Source organism: Gouania willdenowi, chromosome 7, assembly GCF_900634775.1.
Source record: "Gouania willdenowi chromosome 7, fGouWil2.1, whole genome shotgun sequence".
Lineage (NCBI taxonomy): Eukaryota > Metazoa > Chordata > Actinopteri > Blenniiformes > Gobiesocidae > Gouania > Gouania willdenowi.
Genome location: NC_041050.1, coordinates 16090361 through 16107330, shown reverse-complemented (window position 1 = coordinate 16107330; position 16970 = coordinate 16090361). Strand labels below are relative to the sequence as shown.

The 16970-nt window shown below is 38.1% G+C and overlaps 1 protein-coding gene across 1 annotated transcript in view; it reads right to left on the bottom strand.

Annotated features, from left to right (window-relative positions):
* Positions 1-421: 421 nt before the first annotated feature.
* pkp1a (plakophilin 1a) overlaps positions 422-16970 on the bottom strand; it is a 29641-nt gene continuing 13092 nt past the window's right edge. Inside the window, 17 exon segments of the mRNA XM_028452224.1 lie at positions 422-4760; positions 4897-4995; positions 5838-5922; positions 6020-6200; positions 7100-7253; positions 7364-7540; positions 7632-7799; positions 8778-8896; positions 9328-9408; positions 9411-9495; positions 9690-9896; positions 10356-10500; positions 10606-10639; positions 10642-10713; positions 10716-10791; positions 10866-11017; positions 16034-16061. Of these exon segments, the coding sequence (XP_028308025.1) occupies positions 4930-4995; positions 5838-5922; positions 6020-6200; positions 7100-7253; positions 7364-7540; positions 7632-7799; positions 8778-8896; positions 9328-9408; positions 9411-9495; positions 9690-9896; positions 10356-10500; positions 10606-10639; positions 10642-10713; positions 10716-10791; positions 10866-11017; positions 16034-16061 (1830 nt within the window). The 3' untranslated portion in view covers positions 422-4760; positions 4897-4929.

The window sequence follows — 16970 nt, the reverse complement described above, 5'->3', positions numbered from 1 at the left end:
ATTCAGCAAACACTGCCAAGGCAAATCCAAAGAAGCCGACAAACCCATCAAGTACTTTTGGATGCATTACTATTCCAAACAAAGTCGGGTTTTGACAAGTAGTGGAATTACAGGTAAAAAAAAAAAAAAAAGACGACAATGTCTAAAGATTTGATCCTCGGTAAGTCTGGAAACAATTTTGCTGTAATTTTAATATAGCTCCACTAGTTATCAACAAGAAAGTAGTTTAAAAAAAGAAGTACAAAATTATTTTTAAAACATGACGGGACTGTACACGTGTGATAAAGATTTAGATCTTACATAAAACTAACAAGCGAGTCCTTGTTTTTTTTTATAGCTGTAGTCGCTTGTAACAACCACTTTCATTAATGAATCCCAATTTACTGGAGACATTAAAAAAAAAAAAAAAAACAGAATTCAATGTAGTCCAGCACAGATTTTATTGTTCAAACAGCAAATATGCACATACAATTTTTTGTTAGACTGAATTTCTTGAATACTGCATTTTAAAGGAGACGTGAAACACTTGGACAAATACTTGTTGATTAACTGATAATAAAGCATTAAAGTTCCGTTGTTTTTTTTCTTTTCTTTTACGTGAGTAATGCAAGCCTTTTGAAAGTTGCAATATTTTAACCTGTGATCTACCATTAAGTGTGAAGTCAGGATAGAGATGGCATTCAGTGTCCGTAAACAACCACAGCAACATGGCCAGCAAAAACTGGTATTTAGTGACTTAAAGCTGCAGTAGTCAGCGACTCTGGCGACTAGATTAAAAAACAATTGAAATGACGCAACATCAAGCGACCTCCGTCAAGTCGTTCAAAGGTGAAGATTTTGATCTTTCCAAGCGACTGCGAGTGAGATGTCGCGACATCCAATTGGCAATGAGTTTCTCCCTATGTCACTCTCCTGGTCATCAATGTTTGTAGAAATGGCTTACTGGGGCCAAAATAAAAGTGGCATACACTTTGAATAAGCCTTTTAAATTTTAGGTATATTTAGAGTGAACTCATCCTTTAGTAACTCTATAAGTTGAGCATTTAAAATGAAAGTTAAAGTGGTACTGTCTATGATAAATGCTGTAAACGTACGGCCAGAGAAGTGTGCAGCCCTCTCGGAGCAACCAAAAAGTGCCACTATATACAATCGACTCTTCACGGGCGATTTAAGTGACTATAGTCGCTAAAGTCGGGTTCGGTGTGAAGGCACCTTTAGTTTTACAAGCGATTTATCCCGTCTGTTATCACTTTCCCTCTGACTCAGTATGTGAGAAGATCCGCTTTCAGTCCGCCCCACATACAGTCAGAGGGACCTCCGCGTAGTCCGTTCCTCCCCAACATGTTTTAGCCTTAGACTCTTGCTTCTCTAAATCGGTCTTCCTTCTTCTGCTTGCTTTGCTGTGTAACTGTTGTGCCTAATGCCGCGATGATGACTTCTGCTGGAACGCCCACCAAAGAATACTGTGGATTTTTGACCAACTGATACCAAAATAACCTTTCATACTGCAGCTTTAATGAGCCACACACAGTTTAACTTTACCAGCGATGTGTACTTACACTTCAAGAGCCTGATCTTTGAGACAAAACATCCAGCTGCTAAGCTAAGCTAGCAGGGCAAAAACCTTACATTGCCAAAAGCCATTAAAAAAAACTGGCTTCATCATGTATGCGCAGCTGTGGGTCCAGAATGCAAAGAAGAAGAGGGCAGCCTAACTGGAGAGCTGAAACAGAATGTCAGAATTAATGATGTCATCATCACTGTCCTCCATATACAACTGCGGTCCTAGGCCAGAGCGTACGCCATTTCAACCACGATGGACAGAATTTCCTTCTGAGAGAGTCATTCAGGAGAGAGTTCTGTTGAGTTTACACACTCCAGTACAGTAGTGGCGACATGCACCTACTCAAGTTGGTTTCAACACACCAATAACCAAGAAAGAAGAAGAAGAGCGTGGCTACAGAAAACATTGATGCTGGACTTCAGGAGGACTCTGGAGAAGATTGAGAAGACCCGTCCGATCCAGCGGCTGTTTTCATCAGGTGTGTCAATAAAAAAAGCTCAAGTTGCTACAACAGGAAAGAAAGCTAAAAGGCTCCAATGTTTCTATGAACAAGCATCAGGTAAATGTTCTGTTGGCGGTGCACGAGGCAGAAGGGAGGGTTCGGGGAATGTGAGGAATGCTCATGTGGGCTCAGAGGTCGGAAGGACCTTCTTGGTCTCTTTACATGGGAAACAGATCCGGTCCTGCTGGATAAAACAGCATCCATTCAGTCAAGATGGCAGAAAAGTCGGTCGAGAGAGTTTATTTGACTAAGAAAATTATGGATGTTTTCATACAAAACCAAAATACTTGTTATAAGGCACATACTGTTAAACAAAGATTCTACTGGACTTCATAGGGCACTTGAGTGTTTCACTTCCCCTTTAAAACATTTTTATGTCCTTTTTAATTTCTATGTACAGACTAAGCAACTGACTGAGCTCCTAATTACATATCAAAGGCAATACTGATGTCAACCCTTTGAAAGACAAACTAATATCAATGTAACTCTGTCTCAAGCACATAAACATTGAGCTGCCTCACATCATATGTAAGAAAAATATTCTAATGGCAGTAATATTTTTTTTGAAGATGTAACATTTAATGTATTTCAAAATGTAATTCACTTTTGAAAGAAATTTGGGCAGAAAAATATTGACAAGCTATAGATCACATTCAACAGCACAGACTGAGTGTTCGCCTCCTTCAACTGGTGACAGATCATAACTCATTAAATGTGAAGATCGCTTTTACAAGTAAGCGGTTCATAACTGTTGTAAGTTAACCATTGACAAGACTGAATTATTTCTGATTTTACAGCAAAGTCTTCCAGTCAGAATAGTAGCCTAGTGGTGCAGTTTATTTTCATTTTTCAATGAGTTCAACAATGACCGATCATTTTCACAAACCATCCACCAACACATTTACATTCTAATCTTTAGGGCCACATTTTGATAACAAAAACACAAAGATTAAAAACAGAGGAAAAAGAGTGATTTTGAATTACAATATTGGCCCACCTCCCCTTTCTGAGACCACAGAAGTTGTGCTTCTACTGATATGTTGTTAGGTTGATACCCCAAATCCACAGTGAGTTGCAGGTCATCATGCTGGCATTGAAGGCCAGAAAGCAAGAAATATATGGCTCCAATAAACACCCACCATATACGACAGCTGATCAGCTGTTACCTGTAGGTTTTGATAATTTGAAAATATTATTAGCAAATGCCTTTTGGATCTTGTTGGATTCAGGTTCCAAATTCCAACGCCAGATTATGGCCTTGCATAGAGTAAATGTGGTTAATATTGTAAAATGCTTTAAAGGCTAGCTGTATTGTAATAAAATATCTATATATGAAGAGTTAATTTGCAAAATCAGATATCTGTTTATTTCAGGTTAGGAGTCAAATCACAATTGAGTGGCTTTGACCAAGGAGAGGAAGCCACTCAACTTTGATTTGAAAAGCATGCATGTAGCTTCCTGTGTCCCCTGGACTAGCACAGACCTCTGACGCTGCATCTCTTTGCACGTTTTAAGTGAACTGCATTTGGTTCCTGCACCAAAGTCAAACTAACAATGTGCTAAGAAACACAGCAGCACGTAGGCACTAGACCAGTTTACTTGTTGGGAAATGTGTGGCCAGAGCCAAAAGGCTGACAGAAAACTACCAAGTTTACACCTGCACTGACTTGTTTTGGCGCCGTCTTTAGCCACTAAACTTTGTCTTTAATAACTCATTTTGTCATTTACATTAGTGGAGGGAGGTGTCTTATGTCTGCACCCCATTAGTTTGAGAACCACTGGTGCAATAGAACGTGTTAAGACTTGTAATACAACCCCATCTTTCTTTGTCTCCACTTTCTTAATACACACAAAACAACCAAAAGTAGAAATTGCACATTTACAAAATATCAAATATACACAGACAACCTTTTGGCAGAGAAACAGTGACAGTAAAACATCTATGGCAGCAATTTAAGAGCAGTTCAAAATGACAGGAAAATTTCAGTTTGTCACCAAACCAAGCTACTAGTGCTGAGAGTAAAATCATTTCTGCTTTAATTTTATGCAAATGAAGCAGTTAAAATGGCTAATTTAACTCACAGGTTCCTCCTTGTAAGCAGAATAATTTTAAATGCAATGCTTAGTTAAAAAAAGATGTTTTTGTTACTCGATACAAGAATACTTAGTGTAATTGTCTGCTCCCCCTTTAAAAAGACTTTTTTTTAAGCCGTTTTCACATTCTTTGTCATCAACTTCTAACATCAGATAAAACAAAATGCAAATTACAGCACTTTTTTCTTTTGTAATTAAAAAAACTGACGTCTTGATCATCTGTTTATCATCAGACAGAAACCACACATACGCAGTTTTTTTCTCACTCATCTTGAGAGATTTCATAGACTTTCATCTTTACCACCCAGTCCTCAAGGCCAAACACTGGATGTTTTATGTTAAGAGCTTGAAGAACTTCAGTGAGACTTCTCACAAAACACACATGCGCACACGTCACCAGCTAAAACACATATACTCACCTATATACACAGATCTTTTAGATTAATACATACACTAAGAATATTTCATTGAAACTAAAGTTCTGTACATGCTATGGCTGACTCGTGAGTGATAGGCTGTTATACAGATATTAAGGAGGATTTTTGTGGCAGCGAGGGTGTAGCCACAACTGCAACAGTGTCCAAACATGCTGGTTTCCATCTGCAAGAACAGGCATGAGAAAGACAGAGGGGCAAACATCAAAGGCTTTAATGAACTCTATATTCATGATTCAATTTGTACACAAGAAGTCATCCAACCACCAGTGAAGTCAACTTAAAACTGCACAGGAGCTTACCGTGACGCTGCCACGCTGAGCTCACATTCACGGTCACAGTCCTGCCTGGTGCGCTGCAGTGGTGGTATCGTTGACAAAAATGGACTTGCTCATCCCAAGCTGTAAATCAAAAAGGTGATGACACATCATCAGAGTAAGATGAGCATACACAAAACAAAGATGACATATATGGTAGAGCAGTGTCAGCAGTGCAGTGCTGACGCTGGATAAATGCACAAATTAAATGGGAAAGGCATGATGAGATAACTTGTAATTACTGTATTATGTATTTAAAAGTGTGATTAAATAGTGTAGAGGATTTCATCCAAGTTTTTTAAAAAACATGAAATTTAAAGTTGCAAAAAAAGCCCTGTTTACATTTTAATTATAGAAAAAAGGCACATAAGACTTTTGCATATATCTCCTTTTAAAAAAAAGAAAATCCCACTAAAGCTAAGAGAACAACTCCATAAAACAAACTCAACAAATAACAAGAATGTTACTCATGTTTGTGTCCTTTTAAAATAAAATGACAAAAATATATCATATTTCCCCCTGTATCTATTTATAATCTGGTCTACGTTTGCTCATTATTTCAATATGGCTGTATTAGAAGAGTATGTATGGTTTGCAATAGTTAACTGTGAAGGTCCACGGACACAGTTTGTTCTTAAAGCAAATATCTTTGAAAAGGGACTCTCCTTTATTCCACCATTGAATTCTCAGACTTAACACTCCTCCCTCTCACACTCTGAAACCAGTCTGTCTGGATTCCTGTACACCTCTGTCTGTATTCACTGATGTTTCAGGCGTGGCAGTGGGGAAGGGAAGGGAAGGGAAAGTGGCTGAGTGAGAGCTAATAAAACACAACCACCCATGTTACAAGGTGCATAACACAAAGACACAAAAAAACTCAAACGCCACCAGCCACCCTTTTGCATGCTTTATTAACTCTAATATACCTTTTTAATGACACCTTGTAAATTCTTCTCACTCCATAGACTGTACAACAGTATCGAGACAGATTTTTGGGCTTCCGGAAAAGACCTAAAACAAAAAGAGGACAATGAGCACAGCTGGAACAACAGATTTTTTTTTTTCTTCAAACGCAGAAATAAAAGAAAAATATATAAGAAAGACTTACTTATTCTCACTGAGTTCTTTCAGTGAATATACCAGGTCATGACTGATGACCTTCTTGCTGATCTCAGTGTCCGACAGCATCAATCTGCGTGCTGTGTTACAGGCCGTCACCAGTGTCAAGTCGTTCAGGTGTTTGGATCCAGATGAGAGGAGGCTGGTGAGCTCAGGTAGAATCTGCTTTGCTGTAAGAAACAACAATTCACTTCAATGTGAACAAAACCACACTCTCACACACACACACACTCACACACTATGGGGGTGGATCACTTCAAAATTCATACGCACCAGTCCAACAAACGTGTAAACGAACGTGTACCCTGCGCCTGCACGTCTGATCTACATTTCCCATTGACTTACAATGGGTACATGGGCACAGTGCACAAGTCACGTCCGCATGTGTGTTTGCAGACATGTGTTAACGCGTTAACACGTTTGCAGACGCTTTAATGTGCATACACAGTGTATGCACACATACGCCATACCTGGATGTGCGCCTAAAAAACAAATATATCAGTCACACGTAGATGCAGGTGTGGCGTGAGTGAAGCTATAGCGATCAGGTACCCTTCACTATTTATCACCGTCTACGTGACATGTAAACACTTAGAAAAAAAAATGTTTGGCGCTTACTCGTGCAGGTATGCAAGTGTGTGCATGAGTGTTGAGAGTATAACGGACCACCATTTAATCCGGTTACAGTCTGTGTCACGACACCCGTCCATAGAGTGGCAGTGACTATAGTGTTACGCTCTGAGTCAGATCATTGCTGTGATTGGACAGGATACAACACTCTACACCCCCACACACACTTACTCGTGTACACGCCTGCATGCGTAAGAGCCTAATATTATTCTTCCTCTACAAACAATTCTGTTACAAAGACTCTAAAGTACAGCCATTGGATTCCCACATATAATGATTGAGATGAGCCATAAAGAACTTGCACGTGGGGCAGTAATTTTCTGATAATATTAATTTGTCCTACTGAGTCCTCTGTGAGTATGGCAGGCTATGTCTCTCAGACAGGATTTGAAAGATAATGCATTTTTTGCTATTATAACAGAGGAGATTTTGTACTCACCCATGATCCTCTGCAAACCAGTGTTCCGAGACATGTTACCCAGCAGGGCTATGGCAGTCGTTTGCAAAGTTGGGTTTGGTGACTTTAACAAAGAGGCTGTTTGAAGCGGGGCTTTGAACTTTTGAACCAACATGTGGCTCACAGCACTGGATCCCTGAAACATATCACCCACAGGACACTTCAGAGGGAATTCCAAACAACCAATTGTTCTGTAATTATGTTCTGAATGTTCCAGACAGCAGAAGCAGCTCTGCCTGTACCCACCACTCCTTTGCTGGCTGTCAGGTTCCGCAGAGCACCACAGCAGGCCTCCAGGGTGGCATCTTTTTGGGATGTGCCCAGCAGAGAAAGGTAGGTCTCCATAGCTTTAGGATGGCACAACCATTTCACACCAGATGCATTGCTGGACTTAGGCATTCCATGAGCCATGTCAAACGCAAACTGTGAAGGTTGTGGAAAAAAAATCATAATGTAAAACTGAAAAAATAAAAATAAAAAAAAGAATAAAATAATAGCTGGATTGGTTGCTCACCTCCTTCTGTGCCTTACTACTCTTTGGACTAAAGCATCCAACTGTGGAGTCTTTCTTATTTCCAACCTGTGCATCTCTTTGTGGGTTGAAGTCACTGTAGCTCTCAGGGCACTCCTGCTCCAGCTGGTAGCTCAGGTTGTGGAGGATACATGCACAGTTCTCCACAGACTACATTGTTGGGGAATTAAAAGGAAAACAGAATACAAGAGGGAAATCTAGTTTGAAGCATAGGGTGCAAAGAAAATAATAAAATAATAGATCTTACACTTCCTTACGTGGTTGGGATCAATTACGTCTTCAATTATCCATCTTCAATTAAATCTCAATTATGATTGTGTTGACTGACATTTTTTCTACAATAATTTTTTCCCCCTGAAAGTAATTTACAATCACATTCTCAATTACTAAAGTTCAACTACAATTAATGATATGATAAAAGGTCAGTTTGACCCATGTCTTAAATCAGCTAAAAAAAACACTAAAAAATATTGTCTATCATCTAATTTGCTTCTCATCTCTTGGTTACCTTGTTAGGCTTCCTTATCAATGAAAATATTGGTTTTTAATGTTTTTAGTGTGGGTGTCTGAGCCTTTTTTCTGTCAGTATACTCCTAGATGTAATTTTTTTTTTTTTTTTTTTAAATGGTAAAATTATCCTCAAAAGAACCGACAGGTAAACTTGATATGAAACATGCTTTAATAATTGATAACTACTTATGCGTTAACCATAGAACTATAATGTGGTTCTCCAGTTTTGCAGTTACAATTACATCATAATTGTAATTAATTATCAATTCTATTTACAGCATTTGTTTAAAATTGTCAATGAACAGTCATTACAGGTGCTATAATTTGAGGAAAAAAAACAAGGTGTTCGCACCACGATAAAACACTTTCAGGAAACCTCCTGCGTAAGTTGGAGTTATGGTCTGTATTAAAGTGCAGTGATACACACAATCGCGGTTCTTCATCCAGAAGCTTTTCTCCCTGCATTTGTTAAACTCGGCACGTCACGATGTACAAAGTGGAAAACACTATAATTTGCTGTTGTAATATAAGCATTATAAATAAACCAGTTCCACACAGACACATCATCATTGGCTCAGTCAAGCAGGTAAACAAACTGTTGTTGCTTCAGAATGTTACCTCATCATCCGGGTTTTCTTCGGCTACACAGGACTGAATGTAGCTCATGAGAGAGTCAATGAGTTGGGCACAGTTTCTCATTTTGTTTCCTTTCAGCTCCGTACCACAGCTCAGGTTTTCTAAAGACAAAACAGTCACTTTATAGACATGGACCAAAAAAAACCCAACATATTCTAACTTAGCTGAGTAACTTAAGACTTGTAAAGGCAAAGAAACTTTTAGGAAGTTAATCAAAAACATTCTCAGTCTGATGCCAAAGGATTTCAATATTTTAAGATATCATCTATTCTGTGGATGGCCCTCTAAAAAAAAAAGGACAAGCAGAGCTATTTATAAAGTTGAGCTTGGGTTTTTGAGTTTACTTCACTTCCATATAAAGTTTAAAAGCGAGCAGCAGGTTTTGATTCTGAGCTATTGTGATTTATTTAATTTTGTAGAGATGGAACATTTCCAAGACATTTCCAACAATCTGCCTGATTAAGAATATACCAGTGACCTTAAACAATCAAAATCACATTACACAAAATTGACCTTTGGTCAATATTCTGACCTCAGACACCCTGTGCACAGTAGTAGACTTGAGGGTCAATGTGGTTGTTGACGACATTGTCTGACCAGAGGGTGAATGGGTCACCACGTTCTCAGTCAGAGCGGGCAGTGCTGTGTCTATGAGTTCTTTTTTGAGTTCGTCAGAGGAGGACAAGTTCCACAGCAAACCTACAGGCAACGTGCAAGAAGTAAACATAGCTTTAAAACCAATGTGAATCTGTAATATATCTATATACTTTGTTAGATGTGAATGAAATGCTTTCCAGAATTTGAATTGAAAATGCCTGGTGTTTAGTTCGAGGATTAACATTAACGTTGAAGTTTAGGCTATTCTTTAGGTTCATTCCTACTAAAAAGTCCTACAGTGATTTGTTTCTGCGTCTCTGTCGAGTCTGTCTCCTTCAGTAGCTGCAGGGCTTTGCCTATACCACCGCAGTGCTGGACCTCAAGCTTGTTGTTCTGATCCTTGAACACCAGGTTCCTCAGAGCACCGGCAGCAGCCTGCTCACTCCGGGGTTGGGGCTTCCTCAGCAAGGTCACTAAGCCAGGAATACCACCGAGCTGGAAAACCTGCAGTACAAAATGTATTGGGTAAACATTCTTGTGAGTAAAGATGAGTAAAGTAGCTTGGAGGGTTTTTTTTTAGCCTTTTAACCACTCATTGTAGAGACTTCCCATCTATCTTTTAAGTTTCCCAAAGTTATCAAGACCAGGGTGAGTAAGAAGCTTCATAGAAATGTAGGGAAAAGGTGAGGGAAAACGAGTAATATAAAGGCATTGCCAAATTCAGGCAGAGGCTGTTGCTTTGTGTTATGACAAATGTGCGCTCCTCCCTTTCTTTTCAGCAGGTTACACAAAGGTCTGCTTAGAATGCTTCTCTACATATGTCTCAACTGATAAAAAAACAAACAAATGCTGGTAGGGCGCTGAAAGTTCAACTGTATGTGCAACATGTTTGAAGGGCCTGTTTAACCATGTTAACATAAGGCATGCATGGTACATTATATGATTCTGGGGCTGTTCTCTGACCTCGGATTTGGTGCGTTCATCGTTGTACGTGGTGTGTTGGATGAAGGTTGCTCCGCGTTGCTGGTATTGTTCCTCAGAGTGGGACAGATACTCCACGGCTTCCTTTAAAGTCAGGTCTGAACCGCCAGATTCTAAGGTGTTCACGCTGCAAAAAAAGAGGTGTAGGGAACAATCAGAAATGGTTTTTACTTCTTGTAAAACAAGATATTTGAACTTGAATAGATATTAAAATACAACGAGCTGAACTCACGCTGATTTCTGCTCTATTGTGGATACTTTGATGTACCCATTTTACCTTCCTGAAACTGGGATGGCGGTTGGACGATGCGCGTCTGGCTGGTTGTCATCATAGTGCCGTATTGATAGAATGGCTGCTCTGTCTGGTCCCTTTAGTTTGAGTGATGCTTTGACTCTGCATCATCTGTCCTTTGGCTTGCTACAAAAAACAGTTAAACCACTGTTGTTAAGAGTTGTATAATCACTGGGCACTGAGTGTAGAATTCAGCATACCATGCCAGAGCTTTGAGCCACAGCAAAAGGTGGAGCCAGGGTAGGGTCACTGCGACTGGGTTTCAGCCCATTGGATCCCTGGGGCCAGCTAGAAATATTGATTTGCTGTTCCCAATTGGCTGAAGCGCTGTTAAGCTCTTCCTCCAACAGTTCTGGAGGACAAAGTAGGCTCTCTGAGCACCCATCTGTAAAATAATGCTCAGATTAGAGTTTTGGGTATATTCAAATCAAATTGACATAAAGCTCTCTCTCTGTACTTGTAGCATTGTAGAAGAAAGTACACCAGGGAAGCATACCTTTTGTCACAAAAGGGTGACTACAAGCTGTTTGCATTACAAGACTGGTGGTGCAGCAGAGCAATTTTTCACAGTAGAGCTTTGTGTATCCCAAGTCAAAGAGCACCAGTTAAACCTGTCCCACCCTCCTTCATGATGTAATTAAAAGCTTACCTCTTAATCATTAAGAATATTTTCAGTTATATTGTATAAACTTACTAATGTAATCTTAGTTTTTATATATACAGTATATATAATTACCATATGTGTACAAAACACACCTCTCAAGCTCCTTCTCACAGAGAGAAAGAACAAAACTTGGCATTCATTGAGTAAATTGACAGAAGACATACAGCTTACTCTTTGCAGATTAGGTCACTCAAACAAATAGTACAACTCAGCATATGAATTTAAAACAAAACTAGAAAATATAGTAAATAAACATATTGCTGTCTATCCTTGTGTGAAATTTTATCCCCAAGGCCCCTGCAAAAAAAAATAAAAAAATCCCTCATCACATGTTCATGTCTGCCGTTGAAGGGAGGAATTTCCCAAGATGAAGTTTAATCTTTAAAATCAGTTCCCTCTCAGGTCACTGACTCTTTAGCTTCAATTCTGTAAAATTGACATGACAGTGGCAAAGTTTTGGAGACGGCCACAGTACAAAGTATGGTTGATGTTTACTTGCAGAATTCTGCACATTGCTGTTTCTCTGCCTAACTTCAGGACAAGTAGCTCTCAAGCATGGCAACAAGACACTTTTTATCCCAACTTTTATGTGCACTGCACATAACATAAAAATATTACTTTCACTTGTAGGGATGTAACGATTAATCGTAAGGCAGCTAAAAATCGATTCATAGGTATCACGATTCACATTGATACTGTGAAAATTGAATCGCAGTACTTTTTAAAGTACTGCGATTCAATGGTTTGGTTCCACCAAAGCGACCACAGTCACCGTGTTGTGTCACAACGTCTCATATGACTGATGCAAACATGCGGAAAATGTCTGAGGAAATGGCAGGTTAAATTAACTCCTAGGTGCTCTAAAAACAACTTTTAAGGAAAAACCCCACACAAAATCTCTAGTATTATCAAGATCTTCTGATGAAGCTGCAATTAAAAATCCAGTACAGGTTGTTTTTTTTTAAAGGGTAAGAGGTCAAAGATGGCTCTATTAGTTCTTCAGTTTTAAACCACTGTCATTGGTCAAGTACTTAAAAAATGTACAGTACATGCATGTTTTATGTTAATACATTCGGAAAAACTTGTTGCCTTTAGTTTTCATCCTTTCATTAGAGAAATAACTTTTAATCTTTTGATTGTAGGATGTAATTTTTTTGTTTATGTGGTAAATCTTACTGTACATTCTGAATAATGCACTGAAGCTTGATTTGAAAAAATCGTGAATCAGATTGAAATCACAATATCTGCCAGAAATATCACAATTAAATGTTTTCCTAAAATCAGTGATATCTACTGCATTTATAATAGGGTTATCTAGAATTTTCGAACTCGATTACAGAACTCAGAAAAAAACTCAATACTCTACACCATTTTCGTTACCATGGGGCAAAAAAAAATTTAGAACCATAATTTCCTTTATAAAGAAAGTATTTTTAAATTAACTGGAAATGTAATACACCATTAACACTTGTAAACAACAAAAAACTATTACGCTTTCTGAGAAAGCATAACAAAATGTAGCAAATTTTCCCTTCTCATTTTTGACTAAAACTGGTTGCGTAGGCCCCCCAGCAGCAGCACTAGCCATGCTGCAGCCGTGCCAACATCAGCTAACTCAGTGTTATAATGAGGTAGGGTAGGGCCCAATAAAATCTGTTTTCTTTTTTTCAAATTCCATTATTTTTTCTCCAAATTTCGTGTTTTCCACTTAAATTTTTTTTAGAAATAATCATTTTATTCCAGAAAATAGTTTTTAACTCCTGTGAGGAAAAAAAATACTAATAAAAAAAAAACAAAAAAAAACATAACATAATAATCAAAAATGTATGTCAAAAATAAAGTAAGATACAATTACAAGGTAAAGTGAAGTTGTAGTGACATGGATTCTTCTGACTGCTCCTATTTAATTACTTATGTCATATAAAAATGTATGGGAACAGCATTACTGTCACAGTCACCCAATTTATCTCAGGGATCAATGGTTTACTGAATCTGAGCAGGTTGATTGTTTAAGTTTTGATCAACTTAATTTAAATTACCAAATTTAAATTATCCTGATGACATCATTCCAGATCATAATGATTAGCACAAAAATAAATGGACACAATAATACAGTCAGTTGTTTCACCACTCGGGGCTAGAATATTTTACAGTATCAGAAGTTATCATTAAACAACAATGTTGAAGTCTCTACAATCCTTGGCATCCACAACAACACGCAACTTTTTCCACGGATCTTCTGTAGCTCTGATGAGATGATGTTTCAAAAGCTCTGAGTCGGTGAAACTGATCAAAGCTGACTCATGTTTTCACGGAGCACCTCTGCGCTACATGAGAAATGGACGGAGTCAGTGATGATTTGTGCAGGTTTTTCTGGCAATTTTAGAAAGTGTTTGGGGTGTTTCAGGCAGTGCTTAATGCAGCTAGGACAAGAGGGTGGAGAGCGGTGCACATAATGAGCATTCCCCGTAAACACTTAACTAAAAAAATTGTTCCTTGCCTCACGTCGACGGCGTTTCATGTTGATTCTGTCTATTTCCTCGTTTAACCATTTTCATTGGTCGATTCCGGGATTCCATCCACGATTCTGTTAACACTGATTTTATAGGGCCATAGTAGTGTGTTCAGCTGCAGCTGAGGGGAGGGGCTGCACGTGTGTGTTTGTGTATGCAGCAGCGAATACAGTTGTGTCAATTGAAACAGGCAAGGAAAAAAAAAAAAAAACTGGAGATGAACCATAGATATATTAAAAGATGAACATGGCGCTGTTAGTATTGATACTTTTGCAAGTGAGTATCGTATTGATTGTCACTTTTTTGGTATCAATACTTTATTCACTAACACTAACCAAACACAAGCCTGAACAGAAGAACATGAAAATCCTATTATTGGCACCAAAAAACATTGATCCAATTTGCAGCTTTTAGCTTGATATTTAATTTATCATGAGATCCATTCCTTTCAGAAACTTTTAATATATATTACAGATTGCAAAAGTAGACATGATTACAGACTCGTGCAAGTGTATACAGCATGTGCAGCCAGGGTGCATTCAAGTTTAAGTTGGCTGCATGCCTCCATTTGAGTTGTTTAAGTAAATGAGTCACTTCACCACCGTTAGCTGCGGCAGCTTTTAAATAAAAATCCAAGTGAACTGGTAATTGTGACATTGGAAAAAACAATCTTGAATCAAATAAAATCATTAGTGCAGCCCTATCATATCCAGTTGGTTGAATTTCATTGACTAAAATTATTACAGCTGCTTGTTATCATTGGTGAGTAAATGCAAAGGTGTTTAAACTGCTTTTAAGCTATTCAAATGAAGAATAACTATTCTTCTATATTCTATATACTATTAGTCTGCTAAACCTTTAATTGTGACTGTAACTACAATAACATAGAAATTGTATTACTACTTGTCATCTGTCCAATTAAAAGATCTGTGAAGAAGGTCGAGAAAAACCTTACAAGTCAACCTGAGCAGCTGTGCTGTCATAGACTGTATAGTAAATAGGCCGGTCGTTTGAAAACACACTGTCAGAAAAATATTTCATGATGTAATGATTATGATCCTTCATCAACAAGAGCACATCATCACACTCCCTCTATACATGCCTCATCTCACCGTTATTGGGTCACATCAGGCTAAACCGTAACACACCCACACACAGACATTTATAAATAGTCATTGGGAAACCTGTGTTAGGCATAACCTTAACATAACAATCTTTAATGCATTACTAATACATAGTGTGCACTTAAATAAATAAAAACTAAACATATTTGAAGCAATTTTCTGAAATATTGTATACCTTAAAATACAATCCATGGGAAGCAGCCATGTTTGGTCATATATGATGTCAAGTATTGATTCCGGTGCAGTGTTTATATTGCATTACATTTCATAACTAAAGCTCTTGATGCTCATCGGATCAGTCACCTGGGGCCTCATGTACAAAAGGTACTTGCGCCCAAAAACGTGCGTATGTCATAATCCACGGCAAAATCCTGATGTTCAGAAACTGGAGTGAGCGTAGAAATATGCGGCCTTTCACGTCAAGTCCTGAGGTGGCGTACGTACGTTTCTACATAGTTTATAGGACGTATAGAATGTTAATATATTGATAATATACACTGCCTATATTGTTCTATGAATCTTTGCTTACAGACATGGTTCAAACCAAAGCATGCATTTGTACAAACAAAAGAATAGCTGTGATGTACATTTGTAATATTTTGAAAAAAAATAAAACAATATGGCAAATGTAATGAATAGGGATGGGAATCGAAAACCGGATCTTTCTGAGAACTGGCTCCCAGTAATCCAACTCCTAGGAATCGTTTGTTTGCTTGCCTGTCATTTTCCGCTTATCGGTTCCTCTTACGTCGCAAATACGTAATAATAAACTCCTCCAGGTCCTGTATATTGTGTTTATGCTAGCACCAAGTGAAGCTCCTTCCACCATATAGTAGTTTGCTCTCCACCGCGGCTAATCCACCTCCTCCACCCGCAGCTGCGCTGTCCTCCGTGCTCTGTTTCTAGCGTCTCTGTTGCTACGCTAGTCACTTCCGGGTTCTGTACACTCGCGCTAAAGTTGCTTCTTGCACGGACTTTTCTTCCGCAAACAACAAATTTCCACAAGAACACACACCTCAGCGCCAGTTTATGTCCTCATAACAAGTAATCAGACACGGGAGGTGGACTGGTACTGATCGTTGTCTTTAATGTGCTCTTTCACACTGGTTCACACATACACACGGCTGATGACGTCACATGTAATAACGGGGACGGCGTCTCTGAAGGTCCATTTATAGAACTGTAAACAAAAGCTAAACTAAAGCTTTACCGTTTAAAAAAATAAAACAAGTGCAGCTGTACTTTTGGTTAATATGTTCTTTTTAACAGAATAATTATTTGTTATGACACATTTTAGCCAAAATGTGTCATATGTTGTAATAATAATAATAATACATCAATTTTATACAGCGCTTTTGTATATATTATTATCCAGTGAAATCAATCTATACCTGGTGGCTTAAAAGAGAGCTGACATTCCTGCAGGAAATTAAAGAGACAAAAATAATACAATAAAGAGTTAAAGCAAACAAATCCATATGTATTACTTAATTCTCTCACCCAATGAGAATCAATAAAAGAATCGGTAAGCAATCAAGAAGTATTGATAATGGAATCAGAATCGCGATCCCACCCTAGTAATGAACATATTTAACTTTTTTCAAAACAATGACTTGACCCACTAAAATAAAGTGAGTGAAGCTTAAAACGTGAATCTGGCACCATCCTGCATCTTGGTTGGTGCCAGATGTATTTATATTGAGAATTAAAAACTAAAAGGGGCTGGTGTGGGAGTTTTACGGCATCTGCAAAATGTGGTGCTAGCACTAAACTCAAACAGACCACTGCAATCCTACTTATTTGATAGTCAAAATAATAAATTAATTTAAGGCATGTTAAAGCAGCATAAACCCAGTTTTACTTCATTTGTACTGGGGATTGATCCAAACCTAAAGATAATCCGAAAATCAGAAAACCAAATAGTAATACAAGACAAAATACAGTTTGAAATGTGTTTGATCATTTAAATAAAACAATACAATAATAAAATATATAGATATACAT